At 50.2% G+C, this 23,270-nt stretch overlaps 1 protein-coding gene across 5 annotated transcripts in view; it reads right to left on the bottom strand.

The window, feature by feature from the left end:
- Window positions 1–23,270, bottom strand: part of STAP2 (signal transducing adaptor family member 2) — a 285,839-nt gene that overhangs the window by 177,096 nt on the left and 85,473 nt on the right. For all 5 annotated transcript variants that reach the window (XM_086947075.1, XM_086947078.1, XM_086947077.1 and 2 more), the window contains exon 5: window positions 16,145–16,278. In XM_086947075.1, the coding sequence (XP_086803201.1) occupies window positions 16,145–16,278 (134 nt within the window). The remainder of the gene's footprint in view (window positions 1–16,144; window positions 16,279–23,270) is intronic.

Genomic DNA, 23,270 nt, shown 5'->3' with positions numbered 1-23,270 from the left:
TTCCTTGTATGCCGATGTTGCTGAGGCGTTGTATAAGGGTGCTGTGGCAGACTGTGTCGAAAGCAGCGGAGAGGTCGAGTAGAATGAGGGCCGCTGTGACGCTGCTCTCATGAGAGCAGCACCATGAATGTCCTGCGCGGCTTGTTCAACGCTCACTCAGGGCCTAGGAGCCTGTGCCTCTACTCTACCCAGCCGCATCACACAGCTTGGGTGTAGAGAGATCAAAGTGCGCATGATGGTTTGGACGGCACACAGAGCCGAAAGTAGTGGCTAGCAGCCGATTAAGATGGCTGTGTAGCGTAGGAGCTCCGCGGAAAACTCAGCCCTTCCTATAAATCCGTCTACTGATCCGCAAATTTACAGTGTTCCTGGGGCCCATCCCGAGGTGTAGGACCAAGCGGTGCCGGCCGGTGAAACTCCGGAGTGACTGCGATGTCGGGAACCGACAAAACTATCGGTAGCCCGCGGCGATCTGGGACGGCCTGTGTGACGGGTGAAGACCACGGCCTAAAGTGATCCCAGACCCAGGGCCCTAACGGAGGGGAGAACGGGCGCAGCAAGCAGCACGACACAGGCTTCAATTCCGCCCAGTGCAGCCGCGACCTTAGAGGAGCCCCTCGGCAGCGGCGGACACGAGCGCAACGGTGCGTGCTGCGGTCAGAGCGCCCTGGGAACCCGCAGGTGGTGAAACAGCCGGGACCTCCGACCACCGGCCCCGGGAGGAGAGGGGCATAACCGATCCACACGGCCGCGAGAGGGACAATAATAAAGCTGCAGGGACCACGGCTTGTGGACCCCCCCCCCCCCCGCGAGAGGTGAAGTGCTGGGACGGGAGTCGGGAAACGACTAGCGCCGGCCTACCAGCTGCCCTGAAGCCGGGCCTAAATTAAAGTAAGACCCAGAAAAGGGGGAGGAGCCTGAAATCGCTCCGTGCACAGAGCACCAGTGGTGAAGGGCACACGGCCATTATAGAAGAGGGTGGCGCTCCTTGCAGGCGCCGAGGTAGAGTGCTGCACGACCCCTTAAGACCGCTTCAGAACAGTGGCGGTAAGCACCAGCGAACCAGGAGCCCGTTTCTAGAGGGGTCATGGAGGTGACCAAGCACCAAGTAACTCCAGTCAATCCAGCGAAGCTGACCCTACACGAGTGCATCTCCCACCCCCACACAAGACGGACACCCAGTCACGAGCAGGTCAGTGAAAACGCCCAGTCCAGCACGAGCTGCTGCTGAGAGCCCAGGCGTCCCGTGCCCGAGGTACAGTCTACTTCACGCCATTGGTGATACAGAGCAGCAGTAAGGCGGAAGGTTCAAAGGTGTCCTGAGACCCATACCTAATGTAGCCACCCGCTGAGAGTCCTTGGCAAACAACGAGGGCCGCACACCGCTACCTCATTCCCAGTAGTGAAACAAGTGATAACTCAAGGTTCTGGCGCACGAGTGACTGTCTACTAATGCGCGACAGATTGTATGCCCAACGGTGAACGAGTCATGTCAGGAAGAGGAATCTGACCACGCAAGCTAAGCTCGACAAATATGCATAAGACAAGAGCTTCCCGCCTCTGACGGAGCGGCGCCTGTCGGCGGGCAAAGCGGCGGACCACGATGGGGCGAAGAAGGTCACACTGGAAGACATAATGAAGGCGTTAACGAATGTCCAGGCCACGGTAGGAACGATCTCAACGGATGTATCGCTGCTGCGGGCAGATTTCCAGAAAATGACCGATCAGGTCAAGCAGGTGGAAGTGGTCACCAAGTCACTGGTGGAAGACACATCAGAGCTGCAAACGGCCCTGTCGCGAATTGAATCGGAGATCAAGCTGCAGAGAGAGAAACTGGATGATCAGGAAGGGCGCTCCAGAAGAAATAACGTGCGCATACTTGGAATTCCAGAGAGTGAAGGCAAACAAGCAATGGACCTTTATGTAGAGGAACTAGTGAAGACGAGACTGCAACCCAAAGGCTTGTCCAGCTTCTTCTCGGTGGAGAGGGCGCATAGGGTCCCTGGTGGCAAGCCGAAACCTGGCGCAGCCCCGAGACCGGTGTTAGTCAGACTATTTAACTTTCGGGACAGGGATGCAATCCTGCAAACGGCTAGAATCTCGCCACCAATTCAAGTACAGAATGCAACGATTGCCTTCTTCCCGGACTACACGGCCGAGGTCTCACGTCGCAGGTGGAGTTTCATGGAAATCAAACAGGCACTAAGGGCACAGGAACTGCCTTACTCTATGCTGTTCCCGGCACGGCTCCGAGTGGTGGCGGAAGGAAAAACATAGTTCTTTGAGACCCCGGAAGCGTCGTTCGACTGGCTCGAAGGCTGGAGGCAAGCAGGAGGACCCCGTCGTGGAAGCAGGAACCAACACCGCAGGAAGGACGGGGACCACTCCGCAACACGAGCGTCCAAACGACCGGACTCGGATCAATCGTCGGGGACAGCAGTGGAAGAGGTTGAGCAAGACCAACACTCCTGAACAGACGGTTCCCAAGACACCAACAGTTACTGTACATGTGTCTTGACGGGTTTTTTGGCTCTATTTTGGAGTAATAAAGACTTTAAGCTTGCTCACATCTAGGATATGTATTCTTAGCTTGTGTTGGCTCTTTTAAGCCCTTTCTTCCAGACCTAGAAGAGGATAACTGCTTTATATGATGATAGATCCCTTACTCTAATCCATCTATTGCCTATTGGCTTTGCCTTTCATTATTTTGCCTATAGTAGACGGTGGATCCTGTGGTCCTGACTTTATATTATGGTTTGTGTAGGTACTCTGACAGAGCTAAGGGTTATTTCATCCTTCTCAGGCCTACAAGGCCCAGAACTAGAGAGACTCCATTTTGCTTTCTATCCCTGCAGAGATGAGATGCTTTAAGGGAAAAGGTAATATTTTGGTTTTGAGCTGTTGTTCGCCCTAAGCGAACCGGAGAGAACCGGCCAGAGCTGAATCTAATCAAGAAGTGTCCCTGGGCTCAGGTCTCTAGACGAAACAAGCAGTTGATCACTGTGGGAGCGTCTGGAGCAAGGAGCCTGGTGCATGGACCTGGTGGGAGGAGGCTGATGGCTGGAACTTTCCATGAGGAAACAGCATTCCATAATAGTGAAGTGCAGAGGCGGAGTCAGTTAGTTGAGTTGAATTGGAGGAGCAGAGAGTGTTGGTAGAGTTGGAGGAGTGGAGTTGCAGGAGGAGAAGAGACAGAAGATGCTTGGAACAGAGAGAAGACAAACAGACAGTCAGTGAGCTGGAACTGAAGGAAGCAGTCAGAAGCAGTTACTTATCAGGAGGAGTTGTGAATAGCTGGAGTCTGAAGTAATGCCTTTTAGAAGAGACTGAAGTTATATCGTGGATTAATCTGTGGGAGCAGCTGGAGTTAATTGGACATTGGCACAGAGACATTTAAACAGAGTGAAAAAGCTAGTGGAACGAACGATTATCAAAGCGGCAGAAACCATTAGATTGAAGTCGGAAGGTGGAGAGAGTCCGTGGGGGAGGAGTCCAGTGCAAAGTGATCAGCGCAGATGTGTGTCCAAGAGTGCAGGAGAGAATCTAAGACGAGGTAAGGCACAGACGAGAGAGGAGCCCAGATGACCGCTAGAGCAAGACTTCATACTAATCAGGTGCTATCAGTTTTGTTATATTAGTGCTTTCTATTGTATGCCTAATCCTTTTCTTTCATCTGTGTGTTAAAGTTCCTGTTAATCAAGAGACCCCGCAGATAACCTTGTCCTCATACTGTATGTCTAATCCTTTTCTTTCAGCGGTGTGTTAAAGTTCCTGTTAGTTATAGAGACCCCGCAGATCTGTGTATGTGTATTTCATCATTATTGTAATAAAGATACCCCAGTTCTTAGTGAACTAGTGTGCATGTGTTGTTCTTATGATAGAGAGCGTTTTAATGTCTATTGTTCTTAAAGCACAGGTAACCTTTTCTTCTAGTCAGATGTTACAGCCAGAACAGATGCTGCCCCTGATCCGGTAAGTAGCCTGAATAATTAGGGAGAGAGAGGAGCCCTTGAGGTAGGGAATTATTGACACTAAGTGATTCGGCCATCCCATAATATTATTGTAGTAGCGAACCCTTAGTGAATAGTGAGAGAGACTTCCCAACATAGAGGGAGAGCTGAAGGTATTCATAGGAAAGTGGTCGTCATTGGTAAGTGGCGTTAGTGAGAGCACTGATAGTGGTCAGTGTGTAGATCTGCCGGATTGCAGATCGGATTGTAAGTGAGTGAGCACCGGGGTGATACGGTGTTTAGGTCCGTCGGATTGTGGACCGGATAAACAGAGAGCACTGGGGCTGCAGCCCAGTGTGAATGGCACGCCGGATTGCGTGTCGAGTGAGCACTGAGGGTGAGCAGTGTGTATGGCACGCCAGATTGTGTGTCGAGTGAGCACTGATGGTAATCAGTGTGTAATGGTAAATAATCAGAACTGCCCCAGGGTAGATTAGTCTGGACCCATGTGGTCGCGAGACTATGAGGTATGAGTGTGGTGTAGGGCATGGATGTCCTTAGTAATCAGTGAGTATTCTTAGTATCCCTATAGATTTAGTGGTGTTTCTGATGATATGAGCTTGTATATTGCGAGTTCCCCATCCTCAGGTAGGTACCCAGGTGCCTGGATAGATGGGTCCTGAGGAGGGAGGTGGTTACGTTCCGGCTGGGTTGGAGGGGCTCTCAGGAGCTGATCCCATCTGGTCTAGAACCCGGTCGTTACAACATGACAATGAACGAAACGACTATGGACAGTGGCCTGGGACGGGCCTTGGAGAGCGGAAAGGGCTGCCGCTCCCATCGGACCTATAACCCAGACAAGCAAGTACAATGGTTTGGGATGGGAAGAAGCACTCTGCTAAGTTTGGGGGGGCGGGCGCTTGTACGTCCGCTGAGCAGGGAGGCAGGGAGGGAGGGGGGTTGGGAAGTAGGGGTGTTTGTATTCTGATTAGTTTCCTTTTTGTTTCTGTTGGCAAGACTTGCGGGTTTGAAACGCAAGTGGTGGGCACACTTGCTGTGATGATTGGCTGCTTTCGTGAGGGGATTATATTGTTGCGATATGATGGTAAAGTTTCAACTTACTTATGCTTAACATGGCTACACAGACTCATATTGACAGTACTCAACAGATGTCTCGGCTAACCCCGGGTACCCCTCTAACGATACTCACCTGGAATGAGCGAGGACTGGGAGATAAAGTAAAGAGAGGCCTAGTCCTGCAATACCTGAAACGCTGCGCACCCGCGGTGGCTCTCTTACAAGAGACTCACTTGACAGGATCAACATGCAGGGCCATGGATAAGTGGGGCTACAAAATGGGGGCACACTTTGAGTTCTCCTCCGGGTTAAGGGGGGTGGGCATTCTCATTAAGAAACAATTCCCACTAATCATACAACAGACGAAAGTTGACGATCAGGGACGTTTTGCAGCCATTACCTGTCAGTGGGAAGGGAAGTTGTTCAATCTAGTCTCCGTTTATGTCCCACCTGTGCTTCATGCGATAGCACACCCGGCACTCACGGCTTTCTTGCTTGCACTTCCGGAGGGGGAGATGATGATGATTGGGGGCGACTTTAATGAAGTAGTGGACGGGAATACTGATAGATACCCAGACAAACCAAACGCACCAAGTAAACATCGACTTAACGCTCTAATAGAGGTTCTGGGACTTACGGACGCGTTGCGCTACAGGCACCCTAACGCAAAACAATACACCTTCCATTCAGGGGTCCATGGTAGCCTGTCGCGTATTGATTACTTTTTGGTCTCTGCGGAAGGCCTGGGAGGGGTGACTGAGGTAGATATTCGCCCAATGAGGTATATCAGATCATTCTCCAATACTGTTATCATACACCACCCATCAACCGGTCAGACGTCATATTTTTCCAATTTATCCCAACTATTTACGCGTACCTGCAATACTAAAAGGGCTCATGGAAACTACTAATAACTTCTTTCAGGAGAATGCAAATTCGGTGCAGTCGCCCAGCATCATTTGGGAAGCCTACAAGACAGTGGCACGCTGACAGGCTGTAGCCGCTATCACAGGGCACAAAAGGGAGAAAAGGGCCGAACTAGATGATATAGAGGCACAACTGCTTGCTGCAACGAGCCAACACGCAGATAGCCCGACCCCCCAATCTGTACAAAGAGTGCGACTCAAACAAAGCGAGTTTGTAGCATATCAGAGGGAGATGGTCACAGCCCAGGCGTCACAGGGTGTATGAATTAGGGGATAAAACAGGCAAGCTCTTGGCATGGCTGGAAAAAAAGGAGAAGGCGGGTCGGGTGATCGCGCAACTGCACACGCCCACAGATTCCCTGGTATCGGCCTGAGTGATATTGAAGCAGCGCTGGCGGACCATTTTGAACAAGTCTACGCCTCTCGTTCCACGTTCACAATAGAGGAGGCCCATGGCTATATTAAGGATATTGCAATGCCGACACTTTCCACAGAAGAGGCACAGCTGTTGGAGGCTGATATCACCGTTGAAGAAGTACAGACGGCAATCAGCTCAATAGCGTCCGGGAAAGCAGTGGGGCCGAACAGTTTCCCTATTGAATTCTATAAACATACAGCGAGCCTCACGGCCCCCTTCCTCTTGAATATGTTGAGTGATAGTTTGCAGAACAGAGAACTGCCACGCGACCAAAGATTGGCTACAATTATAGCGATTCACAAACCGGGCAAACCCCCGGAGGAATGTGGCTCATACCGCCCAATATCTCTAATCAACGCAGAGGCCAAAATACTGCCAAAACTGCTGGCGACGAGGCTGACCCCTCACTTGCAGTCATTAGTGCATCCAGATCAGTCTGGGTTTATGCCCCAGCGGAGCACGGCACTTAATCTGAGGTGACTGCACGTGGTGATGGCTCGAAGATCGTTAATACGGGAACCCGCAGCCATTCTCTCGCTCGACGCGCGTATGGCGTTCGATATGCTTGAATGGCCGTATTTATTTTCTGTGTTACAACACTTGGACTTCGGCCCAAATTTCTGCGCCTGGGTCCCTCTACTCTATACCAAACCGATAGCACATGTGGTGGCCAATGGCCATATATCGCGAGACTTCCCTCTGGCCCGGGGAACGAGGCAAGGATGCCCTCTGTCACCCTTATTGTTCGCGTTAGCTTTGGAACCCTTAGCGGCGTGGATTAGATGGGAGCCCTCAATCCGCGGACTCCAATGGACTGACAATTGGGAAGACCGCATATCATTATATGCCGATGACGTACTTCTGTACTTCACCTCCCCGAGAAAATCCATCCTTGTGCTTCTGAATATTTATGAAAAGTTCGTCAGGGTGTCTGGCTACACCATAAATTGGTCCAAGTCCGTATTGTTTGTGCTGGCCGGCCCACCACCGCTATTACCGACAGACTGCCCGCTTCGGGTCACTGCCGAAGCCTGGGCATATTTGTAACTCCAGATCCCAACGAGTTCTATGTAAAAAAAACTGAAGCCCCCACTGGAAAGGTTCCGACGGGATGTAGCGGTTTGGAACGGTCTTCCTGTCACAATGTTGGGAAAAGCGACGCTCTATAAAATGATGTCTCTTCAGTGTTTTTTATATATCCTAGAAAATACGCCGTTTCCAGTGTCTCAGGCCTACTTCAACACCATTGTGGCTGAAGTGTCGGGTTTACTCTGGGGGAATGGGCCGGCGCGGATCGCACGGGACAAACTAGTACGTAGTTGGTACGGTGGAGGAATAGCGCTTTCAAACGTGCAACTATATTACTGGGCGGCGCACCTTTACATTATCAACTTCTGGCTTCATGCACCACAGGACGAGCCGGCGTATCGATCGGACAGGCAGGGACTGGAGGGGGACGGACTGCTGTCGGCCCTATACAGCACACGTAGACCGCCAGGGTTATCCAGCCCAACGGCACATACTATTCACATATGGTACCAAGCTAAGGCCCGCTTAAAATGTGCGCGAACAATCACACAAATAACGCCCCTCTGGGACACGCAAAAGCTGGGACAACTCAGGAACAGTAAAGGCTTTCAAGCCTGGGACAATATTGGGATCTCCATGGTAGGTGACCTATGGAAAAGGGGAGCGATGGTCGAATTCACACAATTAGAAACTCAGTACAGAATGTAGCACACAGAAAAATTCAGGTATCTCCAAATCCGGCATGCACTACAGGCAGTTATAGCGCCTGGCACATTGTTACCTGAGGCCACCCCACTTGAGGATAGACTTGTGACAGAGCATATGACCACCAGGGCAACATCCTTCACCTACCGCAAATTAGTTAACAACTTGCCTGACCCAACGTCTAGATTGCAGCACACATGGTCCAGGGAGGTGTGAGATTTGAAGAATCAGAATGGCAAGAGGCCCTATCATCCCCGCGTGAAACAGCAATACCGTCGAGACTCAGACTGATTCAATTAAAAATACTCCATCGCACATACTACACCAGAACGACGCTTTATGCCATTAAGAAAGCTCAACACCCATACTGTCTCCGGAGGTGCGGGGAGAGGGGTACCTTCTTTCACACAATCTGGGACTGCCGCAACATTGCAGGATACTGGGTCAGGGTGATGCGCACGATTTCACAGGCAGTGGGTGTTTCGCTGGTGCCGGAACCGAGGCGTTGCCTTTTGAATGTATGGGAGGCAAATGACCTAACTCACCAGAGCCAGGACTGGGTCATGTTGGGAATGATGTTTGCCAAACGTAACATTGCTAGATTGTGGGGATCTGATGTGGCGCCCACGCTCCGACACTGGTGCAGAGACTTGGATGATGCAATGATGGCCGAAAAGTTGGTTTTTGTGCATCGTGGATGCCCTCACAAGTGGGGAAAAGTATGGGGTGCATGGAACAAATACAGAGGCTATATTTGTGAACCACCGCCATTAGAGGGGCAGGTCACATCGCCATAGCTGGAATCATGAGATGGGGTGCCTGGGAGGAGAGATGTCTGAAAAAATTCATCCCTACTGACTATGAACTGTATGGCATTGTCATGAAGTCCTGTTATGATTGCGGCCATTTATGAATATGTATTGTGTGTAACTGTCATGCCCTAATGTTTATATCAATAAAAACAGTTTTAAAAAAATGACACACAGAGCCACCCACACACACAGCCACCCACACACACAGAGCCACCTACAAAAAAAGCTACCCACACAGAGCCCAACACACACACAGAGCCCAACACACACACAAAGCCCAACACACACACACAGAGCCCAACACACACACACAGCCACAGAGCCACACACACACACAGAGCCACACACACAGAGAGCCACACACACACAGAGCCACACACATACACACAGAGCCACACGCACACAGCCACACACACACAGAGCCACACACACACACAGAGCCACACACACAGACAGAGCCACACAGCCACACACACAGACAGAGCCACACAGCCACACACACAGACAGAGCCACACAGCCACACACAGAGCCACACATAGAGCCACACACAGAGCCACACACAGAGCCACACACACACACAGAGCCACACACACACATAGAGCCACACACACAGAGCCACACACACACACAGAGCCACAGTCAGAGCCACACACACAGAGCCACACACACAGAGCCACAGACAGAGCCACACACACACACACACACAGAGCCACAGACAGAGCCACACACACACAGGCAGAGCCACACACACACACAGAGCCAGGACTGGGTCATGTTGGGAATGATGTTTACCAAACGTAACATTGCTAGATTGTGGGGATCTGATGTGGCGCCCATGCTCCGACACTGGTGCAGAGACTTGGATGATGCAATGATAGCCGAAAAGTCGGTTTTTGTACATCGTGGGTGCCCTCACAAGTGGGGAAAAGTATGGGGTGCATGGAACAAATACAGAGGCTATATTTGTGAACCACCGCCATTAGAGGGGCAGGTCACATCGCCATAGCTGGAATCATGAGATGGGGTGCCTGGGAGGAGAGATGTCTGAAAAAATTCATCCCTACTGACTATGAACTGTACGGCATTATCATGAAGTCCTGTTATGATTGCGGCCATTTACGAATATGTATTGTGTGTAACTGTCATGCCCTAATGTTTATATCAATAAAACAGTTTTAAAAAAAATGACACACAGAGCCACCTACATAAAAAGCTACCCACACAGAGCCCAACACAAACACAGAGCCCAACACACACACAAAGCCCAACACACACACAATGCCCAACACACACACAATGCCCAACACACACACAGCCCAACACACACACACACAGATCCCAACACACACACACAGAGCCCAACACACACACACAGAGCCCAACACACACACAGAGCCACACACACAGAGAGCCACACGCACACACATACACACAGAGCCACACACACAGAGTCACAGAGCCACACAGCCACACACACACACAGAGCCACACAGCCACACACAGGGCCACACATAGAGCCACACAGCCACACACAGAGCCACACACACAGAACCACAGACAGAGACACACACACAGAGCCACACACACACACAGTCATAGACAGAGCCACACACACACAGAGCCACAGACAGAGCCACACACACACACAGAGCCACACACACACAGAGCCACACACACACAGAGCCACATACACAGAGCCACAGACAGAGCCACACACACACAAAGCCACACACACACACAGCCACAGACAGAGCCACACACACACAGACAGAGCCACACACACACACATAGCCACACACACACACAGAACTACACACACACAGGTCCATTACAGGACCGTGTGGCTGGAGATCCCAGAAGGTATAAACTACCTCATGTACGCTTTAATCTGCTTCATTCACCCACTGTACCGCTAGTCAGCGGTGACCAATTAAATCACACACCTAACGATTATTTATCAATATACTGCACACGCGGTCCCATGCTGGAATCCACTGTGTGCCATATTAGCACTCCCGACCATGTTCATCGTATACTCGAGCCCTCACCACCAAGGACCACCTACGCCCCTCCTACCTTCAGTGTAAATATATCTCTCGCGGCTCTTTCTACCTCCACATAGGCCTTCTGTTGCGTTTGATGATGCTTGATGAGTCTCCTCCCCCAGTAATTTTGTTTAAGAGCCACTTAAGGACATGATCTGAGCTACAAAATAGCACCCTGTCTCTCGGCCCTCCCGCCTGAGGTTCCTCACCTGTGCAGGGACCCGAACAGGATCCAGCCTTGCCTGAGGCCTCGGCCCCATGGGACGAAGAAATGTGTGTGGACTGCGTGGCGTTCTCAGCCATGGTGAGCTTGGGCAGCGGCCTTTTGTGGCGCAAGGATGGAGCCCAAACGAACAACGACCGACCGCAGACGCGGTGTTGGACTGGGAACAGTAAAGTCAAAGAGAGGCTCTGGGGTACACCCAGAGGACGACCTAACGAAAGGAGCGGGGCTACAACGGGAGCAAAAATAGAGAAAGGGCTGGTGCTTTGGAGGCAGGGCCAACAACCAAGCCACCGAACGAAGCTGCTGTGAGTGCGCGAGCAAGAAGGGGGCGGAGTGAGTGGCCGGGACGGTGTGGGCGAGGTCACACTGTGCCTGACGGTGGTAAATGAGATAAAGCCTAGTCTCCTGAGTGCGGTCAATGACGTGCTTTGTTCTTCTTGAAAACGTCTTGTGTGTGATTTGCACCAATGAAGGACAGAAGTGATCTCTTCCAAGTCTCAAGAGGAATACTACCACGACCATTGAAGCCTAACAACAATTGAGGCTTTGAAAAACGGAGGGCAGAGGCAAGAAAAGCGAGCACACACTGGCTGGGGCGGAGGACTCGGACGCTCTCCCTTGCTTTTCCGGCGGCGGTCAAGCTGAAATAACTATCCGGAAAGCCCCGTCATTTTCGGATTCAAGGGGCGTGTTTTTCTTTCTCTCCTCTTCTCATTGGCTGGAATGTAAAATTCCAGCCAATGGGAAGAGGAGAGAAAGAAAGTAAAAAACACCCCCCCGAATCCCAAAAAGACGGGGCTTAAACGGACCAGATGTCCCTCTCCTCCAATGGCTGGCCTCTGTTTAGGAAGCCAGCCAATGGAGAAGAGGGGCGGGTTCAAGCCCCACTACTGAAAAACTTAAAATCTCTGCAGCGAAACTGCGCAAGTGCAGCCTACGCAGGTCGAGATCTAAAAAGCTGCGCCCACGTTGCACTTGTGTTTTTTATGTATGTCTTGTTGCAGTCAACGCACTACAAAAGGACAAAACATTTTACATAGCAGATGTTTAATTTCCTTACATTGCACTTTGCTTTCAAAATCTAGCTTACAATTAGGCAGATATTTGCAGTTAAAATGTTAAAACATTATTCCCAGATATTAGCACTTTTCCCCCCCTAAAACACACACGTTTATCCAAACAATGACAAACATATCTGCGGTCTCAAGTACACAACACATCTATCAAAATCTCCAAATCTTTCTAAGGGTAAAAAAATGTATTATGTAGTATAAAAGAATCATAACGAGTAATAATTGTAACATGGCCCAATACTGCAATCTCAGGGTCTATATCAGAGAGGGGGTGATACATAACCGACGAAAAGGGTAAAGTATTACTATTCAGGTTTTTTTATATTACATGTTTACTTTTAGGTCGTTTACTAGAAAAAGCTGTCTTCAACGCACAACTAACCATAGGTGTTGATTGGAATTAATGTATTTATGTTTACCTTTCATTAATAAATTGTTGATAGAACAATGGACAATAATGTGTGTCACAGGATTTATGTATTTACCAAATAATTACGCTTTTAGCACATTTGCTACATACTTTGCCTTTTTTACTTCACAATTTAGATAACCTTGCTGCACATTCTGCATATGCCTTTGGGCCCGGCAATGTGGGAGCTCTATGGAGTGGTTGAGGCTGCCATTATGACGACAAAAGCTGTATTTCACAGGGTGAAATGTTTTCTTTACTTCATGATTCCCTCTAAAATATGCGTTTCTATACCACTGCATTTTATGCTATAAAAGCACCCAAACATCCAATCTATAGGGGATATATAACACATAATGGTGTACTATGGTCCTATACTGTTATCCAGAGGTTTTGGTGACATAATAGACATGAGGCTGAAGGCAAAGTGTTTTTCAATCTCACCAGAACCCCGCCAAGGAAATTTAGGAAGCTATTGCAAATGTTATCTGTATAATATTTTATATTACATGTTTATTTTTTGGTAGAGCGCTTGAAAAACCACTTTCGGCAAAGTACTGATAACTATAAGTACTGACTGGAATTAAAAAGTTTAGAGTTTGTTTACTTTTCAAAAACAAACTGTTCATAAAAACTATTGACAAGAGTGGGAGCCAGTGGTTTTGTGTCATTCTGCGACAGATGCATTTACTGATTGTTTGTGAATTTACCCCATTTGCCACAACTCTTACAGATATCACACAAAAAAATGAATTGCTTAACAGAATGGAGATATGCAACTAAATATGGCACCTAGTTTACCATTTTTGCTGAATAATTTTGTTTCCAGAGCCATCTAATCACATTAGCCCTAACAATGGCAAAGCTCTCCCGAGCGGTTTGGGGCTGTCATTATAATGACTCACAGTGTACCGTGGAAATTTTTTCTATATTTCACAGATCCCGTGAAATATTAGTTTTATACTAGTGCATTCTGGGCAAGAAATGCCCTCATAATCATACTAGCAGCCCGCCCCAGCGTTGCCTGGGGCAGAAGGGGGCTGGGCGCAGCACTTCAGGCCTGCGTGCACTCCCGCCCCGGCCCCCGCCCGCCACGACATTTCCACTCCTCCCCGCGCTTCACTCAGCCGCACACGTGCCGCCTCCTCCCAGCGCTCCACCTACCTCAGCCCGACTTCACCGCTCCTCGTTCCGCCTCCTACCATCAGCCCAGCCCAACTTCACCGCTCCTCGTTCACCTCCTCCCATCGCTTCTCTGAGCCGCACACGTTCCGCTCCTCCCCGCGATTCATGTATCTCAGCCCGACTTCACTGCTGCTGTCCACCACTCCTCCCAGCGCTAGATGATGTCAGCACGCACGTCCACGTTGTTAGCGCACACGGCTGGCGCTACTTCTTAGGGACTACTTTTTTTATTGTTTATTTTTTAAATAACGTTTATTTTTATATTTTTTATAGCCTATGTCCATCTACAGGACCCCCCCTTTCCAACGCTGTATTGGGTGTTGCGATTGGTGGTGTACTTTTCGAATTTACCTGGCTCAAAGGACACAGTTCTCTCTTTATAATAGTAGTATAGATTTGTGCGTATAGATTGCAAGAAGGGCTGTTTACAATGTAATGTGAATTCCTACCTGTAAAGTATCCATATCAAACACTGCCTTGTGATTTTCACAGTACATTTAGCAGCTGCTATTGATTGTCAGCCATACAGGCTGAGGCCCCTCTAGCCCTGTGCCTTGCCACAGCCGCAGGACAGCCCTTGACGCCTCCATAGTTTTAATAGTTCTGCCCTTGGGCAGGGTGAGGGGTGACCGGCCAAGGACCACCGCCAGAGAGTGTCAGATTGACTCTAGAAGCACTAAATATCAGGCCATGGTGTCTGATTAGGTACTTTGCTGAGAGTATATATAACAGAGGAGAGAGTTAGGGAAATTACACAGACTATGTGAGGTGGGAACTCCTGGTCCCCGGGGTTAAATGTAACAACAATGGAGGAGTACCCCCTGAGGGAAAAAAACAGAGAACAATCTCTGCTACTAGAGCTGAAAACTCAGGTCAGCACAGTGTGCCCCAACCCGTTACCGGACAATGCATGTCCTTAAAGAAGACCCCTCACTCACCAACCTGGTTGGTGACATGCTTCATCATCAGGGTCACACCCCATAGGCCGAGTGCCCACAGGGTGTGCTACGACACCTGACTACAGTGGAGCGGGTTTCATTTTCTTTTATATGTGCATAAAATTACAGTGACAAGTGTGTTAAAAAGGGCCAAAACTACTCACTTCAAGACTTTATTCTTGAGTGCTTGAACCCCTATAAAACCAGTGTGGCACCCGTGCCTAGTTAGGAAGGCTTTGGTGTCTCAAAAAGTGTAATGCGTTAAAAATAGCGAAGTGTGCTATGTGAATATTATAAGAAAAAATACATAATTAGGTCTACATGTTTCAACCATTTAAAAAGATTCTTAGGTTTTCGTCAGGACCGTGAGGATTGGATGGGGTGGTCCGCACACGCTAAGGTGCGCCCAGCCCTCGTTCAATTTGAAGACCACAAAATTGCGATCTGGTGTAAAAGGGTGTGTCTTTTCCTCATTCAGGAGAAAAACACTTGAGGCGGTGACTACCGCTTCATGGGCATCGAAACTTCCAAGGCGGCAAGTATCCGTCACTTGCGGCTTCTGAACGTCTCGCGGTAAACCTACTTGGTTACTGCTCGAGATGCCCCGTGGACTCCACGAGGGCTGGGCGCACCTTAGCGTGTGCGGGCCACCCCGCCCAATCCTCACGGTCCTGACGAAAACCTAAGAATCTTTTTAAATGGTTGAAACATGTAGACCTAATTATGTATTTTTTCTAATAATATTCACGTAGCAGACTTCGCTATTTTTAACGCATTACACTTTTTGAGACACCAAAGTCTTCCTAACTAGGCACGGGTGCCACACTGGTTTTATAGGGGTTCAAGCACTCAAGAATAAAGTCTTGAAGTGAGTAGTTTTGGCCCTTTTTAACACACTTGTCACTGTAATTTTATGCACATATAAAAAAAAAACGAAACCCGCTCCACTGTAGTCAGGTGTCGTAGCACACCCTGTGGGCACTCGGCCTTTGGGGTGGGACCCCGATGATGAAGCATGTCACCAACCAGGTTGGTGAGTGAGGGGTCTTCTTTAAGGACATGCATTGTCCGGTAACAGGTTGGGGCACACTGTGCTGACCTGAGCTTTCAGCTCTAGTAGCAGAGATTGTTCTCTGTTTTTTTCCCTCAGGGGGTACTCCTCCATTGTTGTTACACTTTGCTGAGAGTGCCAGAAATCCTTGTACAACCACTGTGACTACAACCACTGTGCATGTGTGGGAAGACCTGGGGAGGGCTTTTGTCTAAGGAGGAAACATTCTGATAGATAGGGAATCAAGCGGCGACTCAGCAGGCCCAGAGGTCTTCCTTGCACAGCACATTGGTACTCACGGGAGCAGCTCCTCGTCTTTGGCCTCATCATATTCTACTGTAAGCTCCGCTCTGCGTCTCTGCTCCTTCTGAAGCACCTCAAGCATCATGTGTCGGGGGCCAGGCAGCAACGACAGCCCTTCAGGAACCTTCAGCTGTGGAAACATGAAGAATGATGCTCATGGCACTGCACTGGGGTAACACCACCAATCACACTGGTGCTACCCGGCCGCTAATCCAGAGCAACACCCATCAAACCAGCAATACCAGTCCACTGATCTAGACTACCACCAATCACACTGCCAAAACCTTTGCTTCAGGACACCAAAAATCACACTGGTGCTACCGAAACCTCTTATCCAGTACAAAATGCATCACCCTGGCATTATTCAGCCCACTGATGCAGAACAACGCCCATCACACTACTCAATCCATTCATCAGGAGCAACACTCATCCTACTACCCAAACAACTGCTCCATGGTAACAAGAACAACCACTCTTGGACAACCCAAACCACTGATCTACAGAAACAAAAAGGGTATAACCTGCACACTGCCCCCACCAACAACACTTATCATACCGCCACACCTGGAGGGCATAACCCAGTTGACTGCACGAGTGTTCAGAGCAAGGCCCAGTACAGTGCCCACCCCAATGCCCATCCCAATGCACAATAGCAACACCCATCCCAATGTCCCATAGCAACACCCAAACCACTGTCCATGGCAGCACCCATCCCAAATGCCCATCCCAATGCACCCTAGCAACACCCATCACAATGCCCCATAACAACACCCAAACCACTAATCCATGGCAACACCCATCACAATACCCATCCCAATGCCCCATAGCAACACCATCAATAAGACCCAAACTACTGTCCATGGCAGCACCCATCCCAAATACCCGTCCTAATACCCCATCCCAATGCCCCATAGCAACACCCAAACCACTGTTTCATGGCAACACCCATCACAATGCCCATCCCAATGCCCCATTGAAACACCAACCATAAGACCCATACCACTGTCCATGGCAGCACCCATCCCAATTATCCATCACAATGACCATCCCAGTGCCCCTTTGCAACACCCATCGCAATGCCCATCCGAATGCCACATAGCAACACCAATCACAATTCCCATAGCAACACCAACCATAAGACCCAAACCACTGTGCATGGCAACACCCATCACAATGCCCTTCCCAATGACCCATAGCAACCCCAATCATAAGACCCAAACCACTGTCCATGGCAACACCCATCACAGTGCCCATCCCAATGACTCATAGCAACACCAACGATAAGACCCAAACTACTGTCCATGGCAACACCCATCCCAATGACCCATAGCAATGACCCATAGCAACACCAACCATAAGACCCAAACCACTGTCCATGGCTACCCCGTCACAATGCCCATCCCAATGCCCCCAGAAACACCAATCACAATTCCCCATAGCAATACCAACCATAAGAGCCGAACCACTGTGCATGGCAACACACATCGCAATGCCCATCCCAATGACCCATAGCAACACCAACCATAAGACATAAACCACTGTCCATGGCAACACCCATCACAGTGCTCATCCCAATGACTCATAGCAACACCAACCATAAGACACAAACCACTGTGCATGGCAACACCCATCAAAATGCCCATCCCAATGCCCCATTGAAACACCAACCATAAGACCCATACCACTGTCCATGGTAGCACCCATCCCAAATACCCATCACCATTTCCATCACAATGCCCATCCCAGTGCCCCTTTGCAACACCCATCGCAATGCCCATCCCAATGCCGCATAACACCACCAATCACAATTCCCCATAGCAACACCAACCATAAGACCCAAACCACTGTGCATTACAACACCCATCCCAATGCCCACAGAAACACCAATCACAATTCTCCATAGCAACACCAACCATAAGACCCAAACCACTGTGCATGGCAACACCCATCGCAATGCCCATCCCAATAACCCATAACAACACCAACGATAAGACCCAAACTACTGTCCATGGCAACACCCATCGCAATGCCCATCCCAGTGACCCATAGCAACACCAACCATAAGACCCAAACCACTATCCATGGCAACCCCCATCACAATGCCCCATAGAAACACCAATCACAATTCCCCATAGCAACACCAACCATAAGACCCAAACCACTGCGTATGGCAACACTCATCACAATGCCCATCCCAATGCCCTATTGCAACACCAACCATTAGACCCAAACCACTGTCGATGGCAACATCCATTACTCTGACCACCTCACGTCTCCAGAGCAACACCAACCATAAGACCCAAACCACTGTCCTTGCAGTACCCATCCCAATGCCCCATAGCAACACCAACCATCAATCAATCAATCAATCAATCATAACATTTGTATAGCGCACTACTCACCCGAGAGGGTCTCAAGGCGCTTGGGGAAGGGGTCCGCTATTGCTCGAACAGCCAGGTCTTGAGCTGTCTCCTGAAGGCGAGATGGTCCTGGGTCAGCCGAAGGTGGATGGGGAGGGAGGTCCATGTCTTGGCCGCCAGGTAGGAGAAGGATCTTCCTCCGGCGGTGGCTCTTCGGATGCGTGGTACGGTGGCAAGGGCGAGGCTTGTGGAACGTAGCTGGCGGGTGGGCGTGTAGAAGGTCAGGCGGTCGTTGAGGTACTTGGGGCCCAGGGCGTGGAGAGATTTGTGTGCGTGGGTGAGGAGCCTGAACGTGATCATCTTGCTGACGGGGAGCCAGTGCAGGTCCCTCAGGTGGCCGGAGATGTGGCTGCGTCGGGGGATGTCCAGGATGAGTCGGGCGGAGGCGTTCTGGATGCGTTGGAGTCTTTTCTGTAGCTTGGCTGTGGTTCCCGCGTAGAGGGTGTTTCCGTAGTCCAGTCGGCTGGTGACGAGTGCCTGGGTGACCGTCTTCCTAGTTTCGGTCGGGGTCCATCGGAGGAACTTGAGGAGCATGCGTAGGGTGTTAAAGCATGATGAGGAGATGGCGTTGGCTTGTCTGGTCATCGAGAGGGAGGAGTCCAGGTTGAAGCCCAGGTTGTGTGCGTGGTCTGTTGGCTTGGGAGTGGTGTCCAGGGCGGGGGGCCACCAGGAGTCGTCCCAGGCGGAGGGCGATGGTCCCAGGATGAGGACTTCCGTCTTGTCTGAGTTCAGTTTCAGGCGGCTGTTCTTCATCCACTCAGCGACGTCTTTCATCCCTTCGTGTAGGCTGGTTCTGGCTGTGGCGGGGTCTCTGGTGAGGGAGAGGATCAGTTGGGTGTCGTCGGCGTAGGAGATGATGTTGAGGTTGTGTTGGCGAGCGATGGCTGCAAGAGGTCTCATGTAGACATTGAAGAGGGTGGGGCTGAGTGATGAGCCTTGCGGAACGCCGCAGATGACTTCGGTGGCCTCGGATCGAAACGGGGGGACGCGGACTCTCTGTGTTCTTCCGGCGAGGAACGAGATGATCCACGCTAGTGCCTTCTCTTGGATACCGATGTTGCGGAGGCGTTGAACTAGGATACGGTGGCAGACAGTGTCGAACGCTGCAGAGAGGTCCAGGAGGATGAGGGCCGCTGTTTCCCGTTGTCGAGCAGGGTTCTGATGTCGTTGGTGGCTGCGATGAGGGCGGTCTCGGTGCTGTGGTTGGCTCGGAAACCGGACTGCGAGGGGTCGAGGGATCCGTTCGTCTCGAGGAAGGCGGCAAGCTGTCTGTTGACGGTCTTCTCGATGACTTTGGCAGGAAAAGGGAGGAGCGAGATGGGGCGGAAGTTCTTGAGGTCGGTGGGGTCGGCTGTTGGTTTCTTCAGTAGGGCGCGGAGCTCGGCATGCTTCCAGCTCTCCGGGAAGGTGGCGGTGTTGAAGGAGGCGTTGATGATGTTCCGGAGATGGGGTGCGATGGTGGAGTCGGCCTTGTTGAAGACGTGGTGGGGGCAGGGGTCGGCTGGAGATCCGGAGTGGATGGTGTTCATCGTGCGGGTTGTGTCTTCTGTGGTCCAGGTGCGGAGAGTGGCCGTGGGGGGTGTTGGTTCGACGGTTGGGTGCGTGGATGGTGCGCCGAAGGTGTTGTGGATGTCGGCGATCTTGCGGTCGAAGAACGAGGAGAGAGAGTCGCAGAGTTCTTGTGAAGGAGTGATGTCGTTGTTGCCGGTGCTGGGGTTGGAGAACTCCTTGACGATGCTGAAGAGTTCCTTGCTGTCGTGGGCGTTGTTGTCCAGTTGTTCCTTCAGTGATTTCTTCTTGGTGGTGCGGATAAGCTGGTGGTGCTTGCGGGTGGCTTGTTTGAGGGCGGTCATGTTGTCTGTGGTCTGATCGAGGAGCCAGGCTTTCTCGAGGGTGCCGCAGTTCTTCTTGGAGTCCTTGAGTTCGTCGATGAACCAGGAGGCTTTCTTGCTTCTGGGTCTGCTGGGAGGGTTCTTCAGTGGCGCGACGTCGTCGGCGCAGGCGGTCAGCCACTGCGAGAAGTTGCGGGCTGCTTCGTTGGGGTCCGTTGTGCTGGCGGGTGGGTTCTTGTTGAGGGAGGTGGTGAGCTGCTCTGCGGTGATCTTGCTCCAGCTCCTGTGAGGTACCTGTTGCGGGTGGTGGTGAGTCGTGGTTCTTCTGAAGGTGAAGTGGATGCAGCTGTGGTCGGTCCAGTGAAGTCCGGTGGAGTGGCTGAAGGTGATGTGCTTGCTGGATGAGAAGACGGGATCAAGCGTGTGGCCGGCGTAGTGGGTGGGGGTGTTGACCAGTTGCTTGAGTCCGAGGTTGGCGAGGTTGTCCAGCAGGGCGGCGGTGTTGTGTTCCTTGTTGTTCTCCAGGTGGAAGTTGAGGTCCCCTAGGAGGATGTAGTCAGCGGAGGGGAGGGCGTGCGGGCTAATGAAGTCTGTGATGTCTTCGCTGAACTGTGTACGAGGTCCCGGGGGTCTGTAGATGAGGGTGCCTCTGAGGGTCGTCTTTGGGTCGGTGTGTATCTGGAAGTGGAGGTGCTCGGCGGCGGAGAAGGTGTTGTTGGAGTCGGTTGTGATGCGGATGGTGTTCTTGTACACGATGGCGATGCCTCCTCCAGTTTGGTTGACCATAAGACCCAAACCACTGCTTCATGGCAACATTAATTACTCTGACCACCTCACTTCTCCAGAGCAACACCAACCATAAGACCCAAACCGCTGTGCATGGCAACACCCATCACAATGCCCATCCCAATGCCCTATTGCAACATCAACCATAAGACCCAAACCACTGCCCATGGCAATATCCATTACTCTGACCACCTCACTTCTCCAGAGCAACACCAACCATAAGACCCAAACCACTGTGCATGGCAGTACCCATCCCAATGCCCCATAGCAACACCAACCATAAGACCCAAACCACTGTCCATTGCAGTACCCATCCCAATGCCCCAAAGCAACACCAGTCATAAGACACAAACCAATGTTCATGGCAGCACCTATCACAATGCCCATCCCAATGCCCCATAGCAACAACAACCATAAGACCCAAACCACTGACCATGGCAACACCCATCCCAATGCCCCAAAGCAACACCAGTCATAAGACACAAACCAATGTTCATGGCAGCACCTATCACAATGCCCATCCCAATGCCCCATAGCAACAACAACCATAAAACCCAAACCACTGACCATGGCAACACCCATCACAATGTCTATCCCAATGACCAAAAGCAACACCAGTCATAAGACACACACCACTCTCCCTGGCAGTACCCATCCCAATGCCCCATAGCAACACCCACCACAATTCCTCATAGCAACACCAACCATAAGACCCAAACCACTGTCCATGGCAACACCCATCACAATGTCTATCCCAATGCCCCAAAGCAACACCAGTCATGAGACCCAAACCACTCTCCCTGGCAGGACCCATCCCAATGCCCCAAAGCAACACCAGTCATAAGACACAAACCAATGTTCATGGCAGCACCTATCACAATGCCCCATAGAAACACCAATCACAATGCCCCATAGCAACAACAACCATAAGACCCAAACCACTGACCATGGCAACACCCATCACAATACCCATCCCAATGCCCCATAGCAACACCCACCACAATTCCTCATAGCAACACCATCCATAAGACCCAAACCACTGTCCATGGCAGTACCCATCCCAATGCCCCAAAGCAACACCAACAACCAAATTCAATGCCAATACTGCTAGCTGTTCGAAAATTATTTTTATCAAAAAATGCGTGGACATACCATCAAACCATCTTCAAGCTCATTAGTAGCTTTTATTTTAATATCAAAGTTTAAAAAAAATTTAATTTGAACATTAAACATACATGTGATGCACACTTTATATAAACACTACACACAAAATAAAGAAATGAATAAATTACACTCCCATTCAACAATCCACAGTTCTCTCGCCATCCCACATTCACATCCACCACACTATCAAAAGAATAAATATTGAACATTCATACTTGTGATTCCCATACTAAACAATATTGCAATAGATCACAAATCCTTTTATATCCTATACAATATTTACATATTACTAAATTCCATTGTACAGTTTCATTTACTTGGATACAACAAAGCACAATTGTTCAGTGCAAATGTTTGGTAGTTCCACGGTCTACGTGTTTCAAACCCCTTTTATTCCCGGGTTCTCATCAGGACCACGAGAAGCCGGCATTTCGATACGCCGTAGGTTTGTTTTGGACTCAAAACCACGGAGCCCACAAGTCACTAACGGCTCCTCTCTTCTCTGTTTGTTTCGTTGTCCAGCACCCGCGGAAGCTACACGCGAGGAAGGACTCCTGGCAAATGTCCAATTGAAGCGATACAGGAGGTAAGAATTCCCTCTTCCCCCTGTGTCAGGCTCGTTTAAAACAGATTCTTGAATTGAATCAAGCATTATACACATATACTTTCTCCATACAGAATGTTGCTGGGGAAGTTTAATTAACACAGGAGGTTAAACGATCGAAAGAGCAATTTTAAGTAAGTTTCATTTTTGTGAATACGCTGCGCTCCAGCTTTATGAGACGGTAGTAGACCACACAGGACAGCTATCATTTGTGTGTTATTATTATTATTTCTTGTTCTTCTGTTTCTTTCTGGTTCCGTGGATTAGATTGGTCTTTTCCCATTACACCGATAAATGAAGCTGATTTTGTGAGGCA

The sequence above is a fragment of the Lissotriton vulgaris genome, chromosome 12 (assembly GCF_964263255.1).
Source record: "Lissotriton vulgaris chromosome 12, aLisVul1.2, whole genome shotgun sequence".
Lineage (NCBI taxonomy): Eukaryota > Metazoa > Chordata > Amphibia > Caudata > Salamandridae > Lissotriton > Lissotriton vulgaris.
Note: the sequence above shows the minus strand (reverse complement) of the source record. Positions and strands in the feature narration are given on the sequence as shown.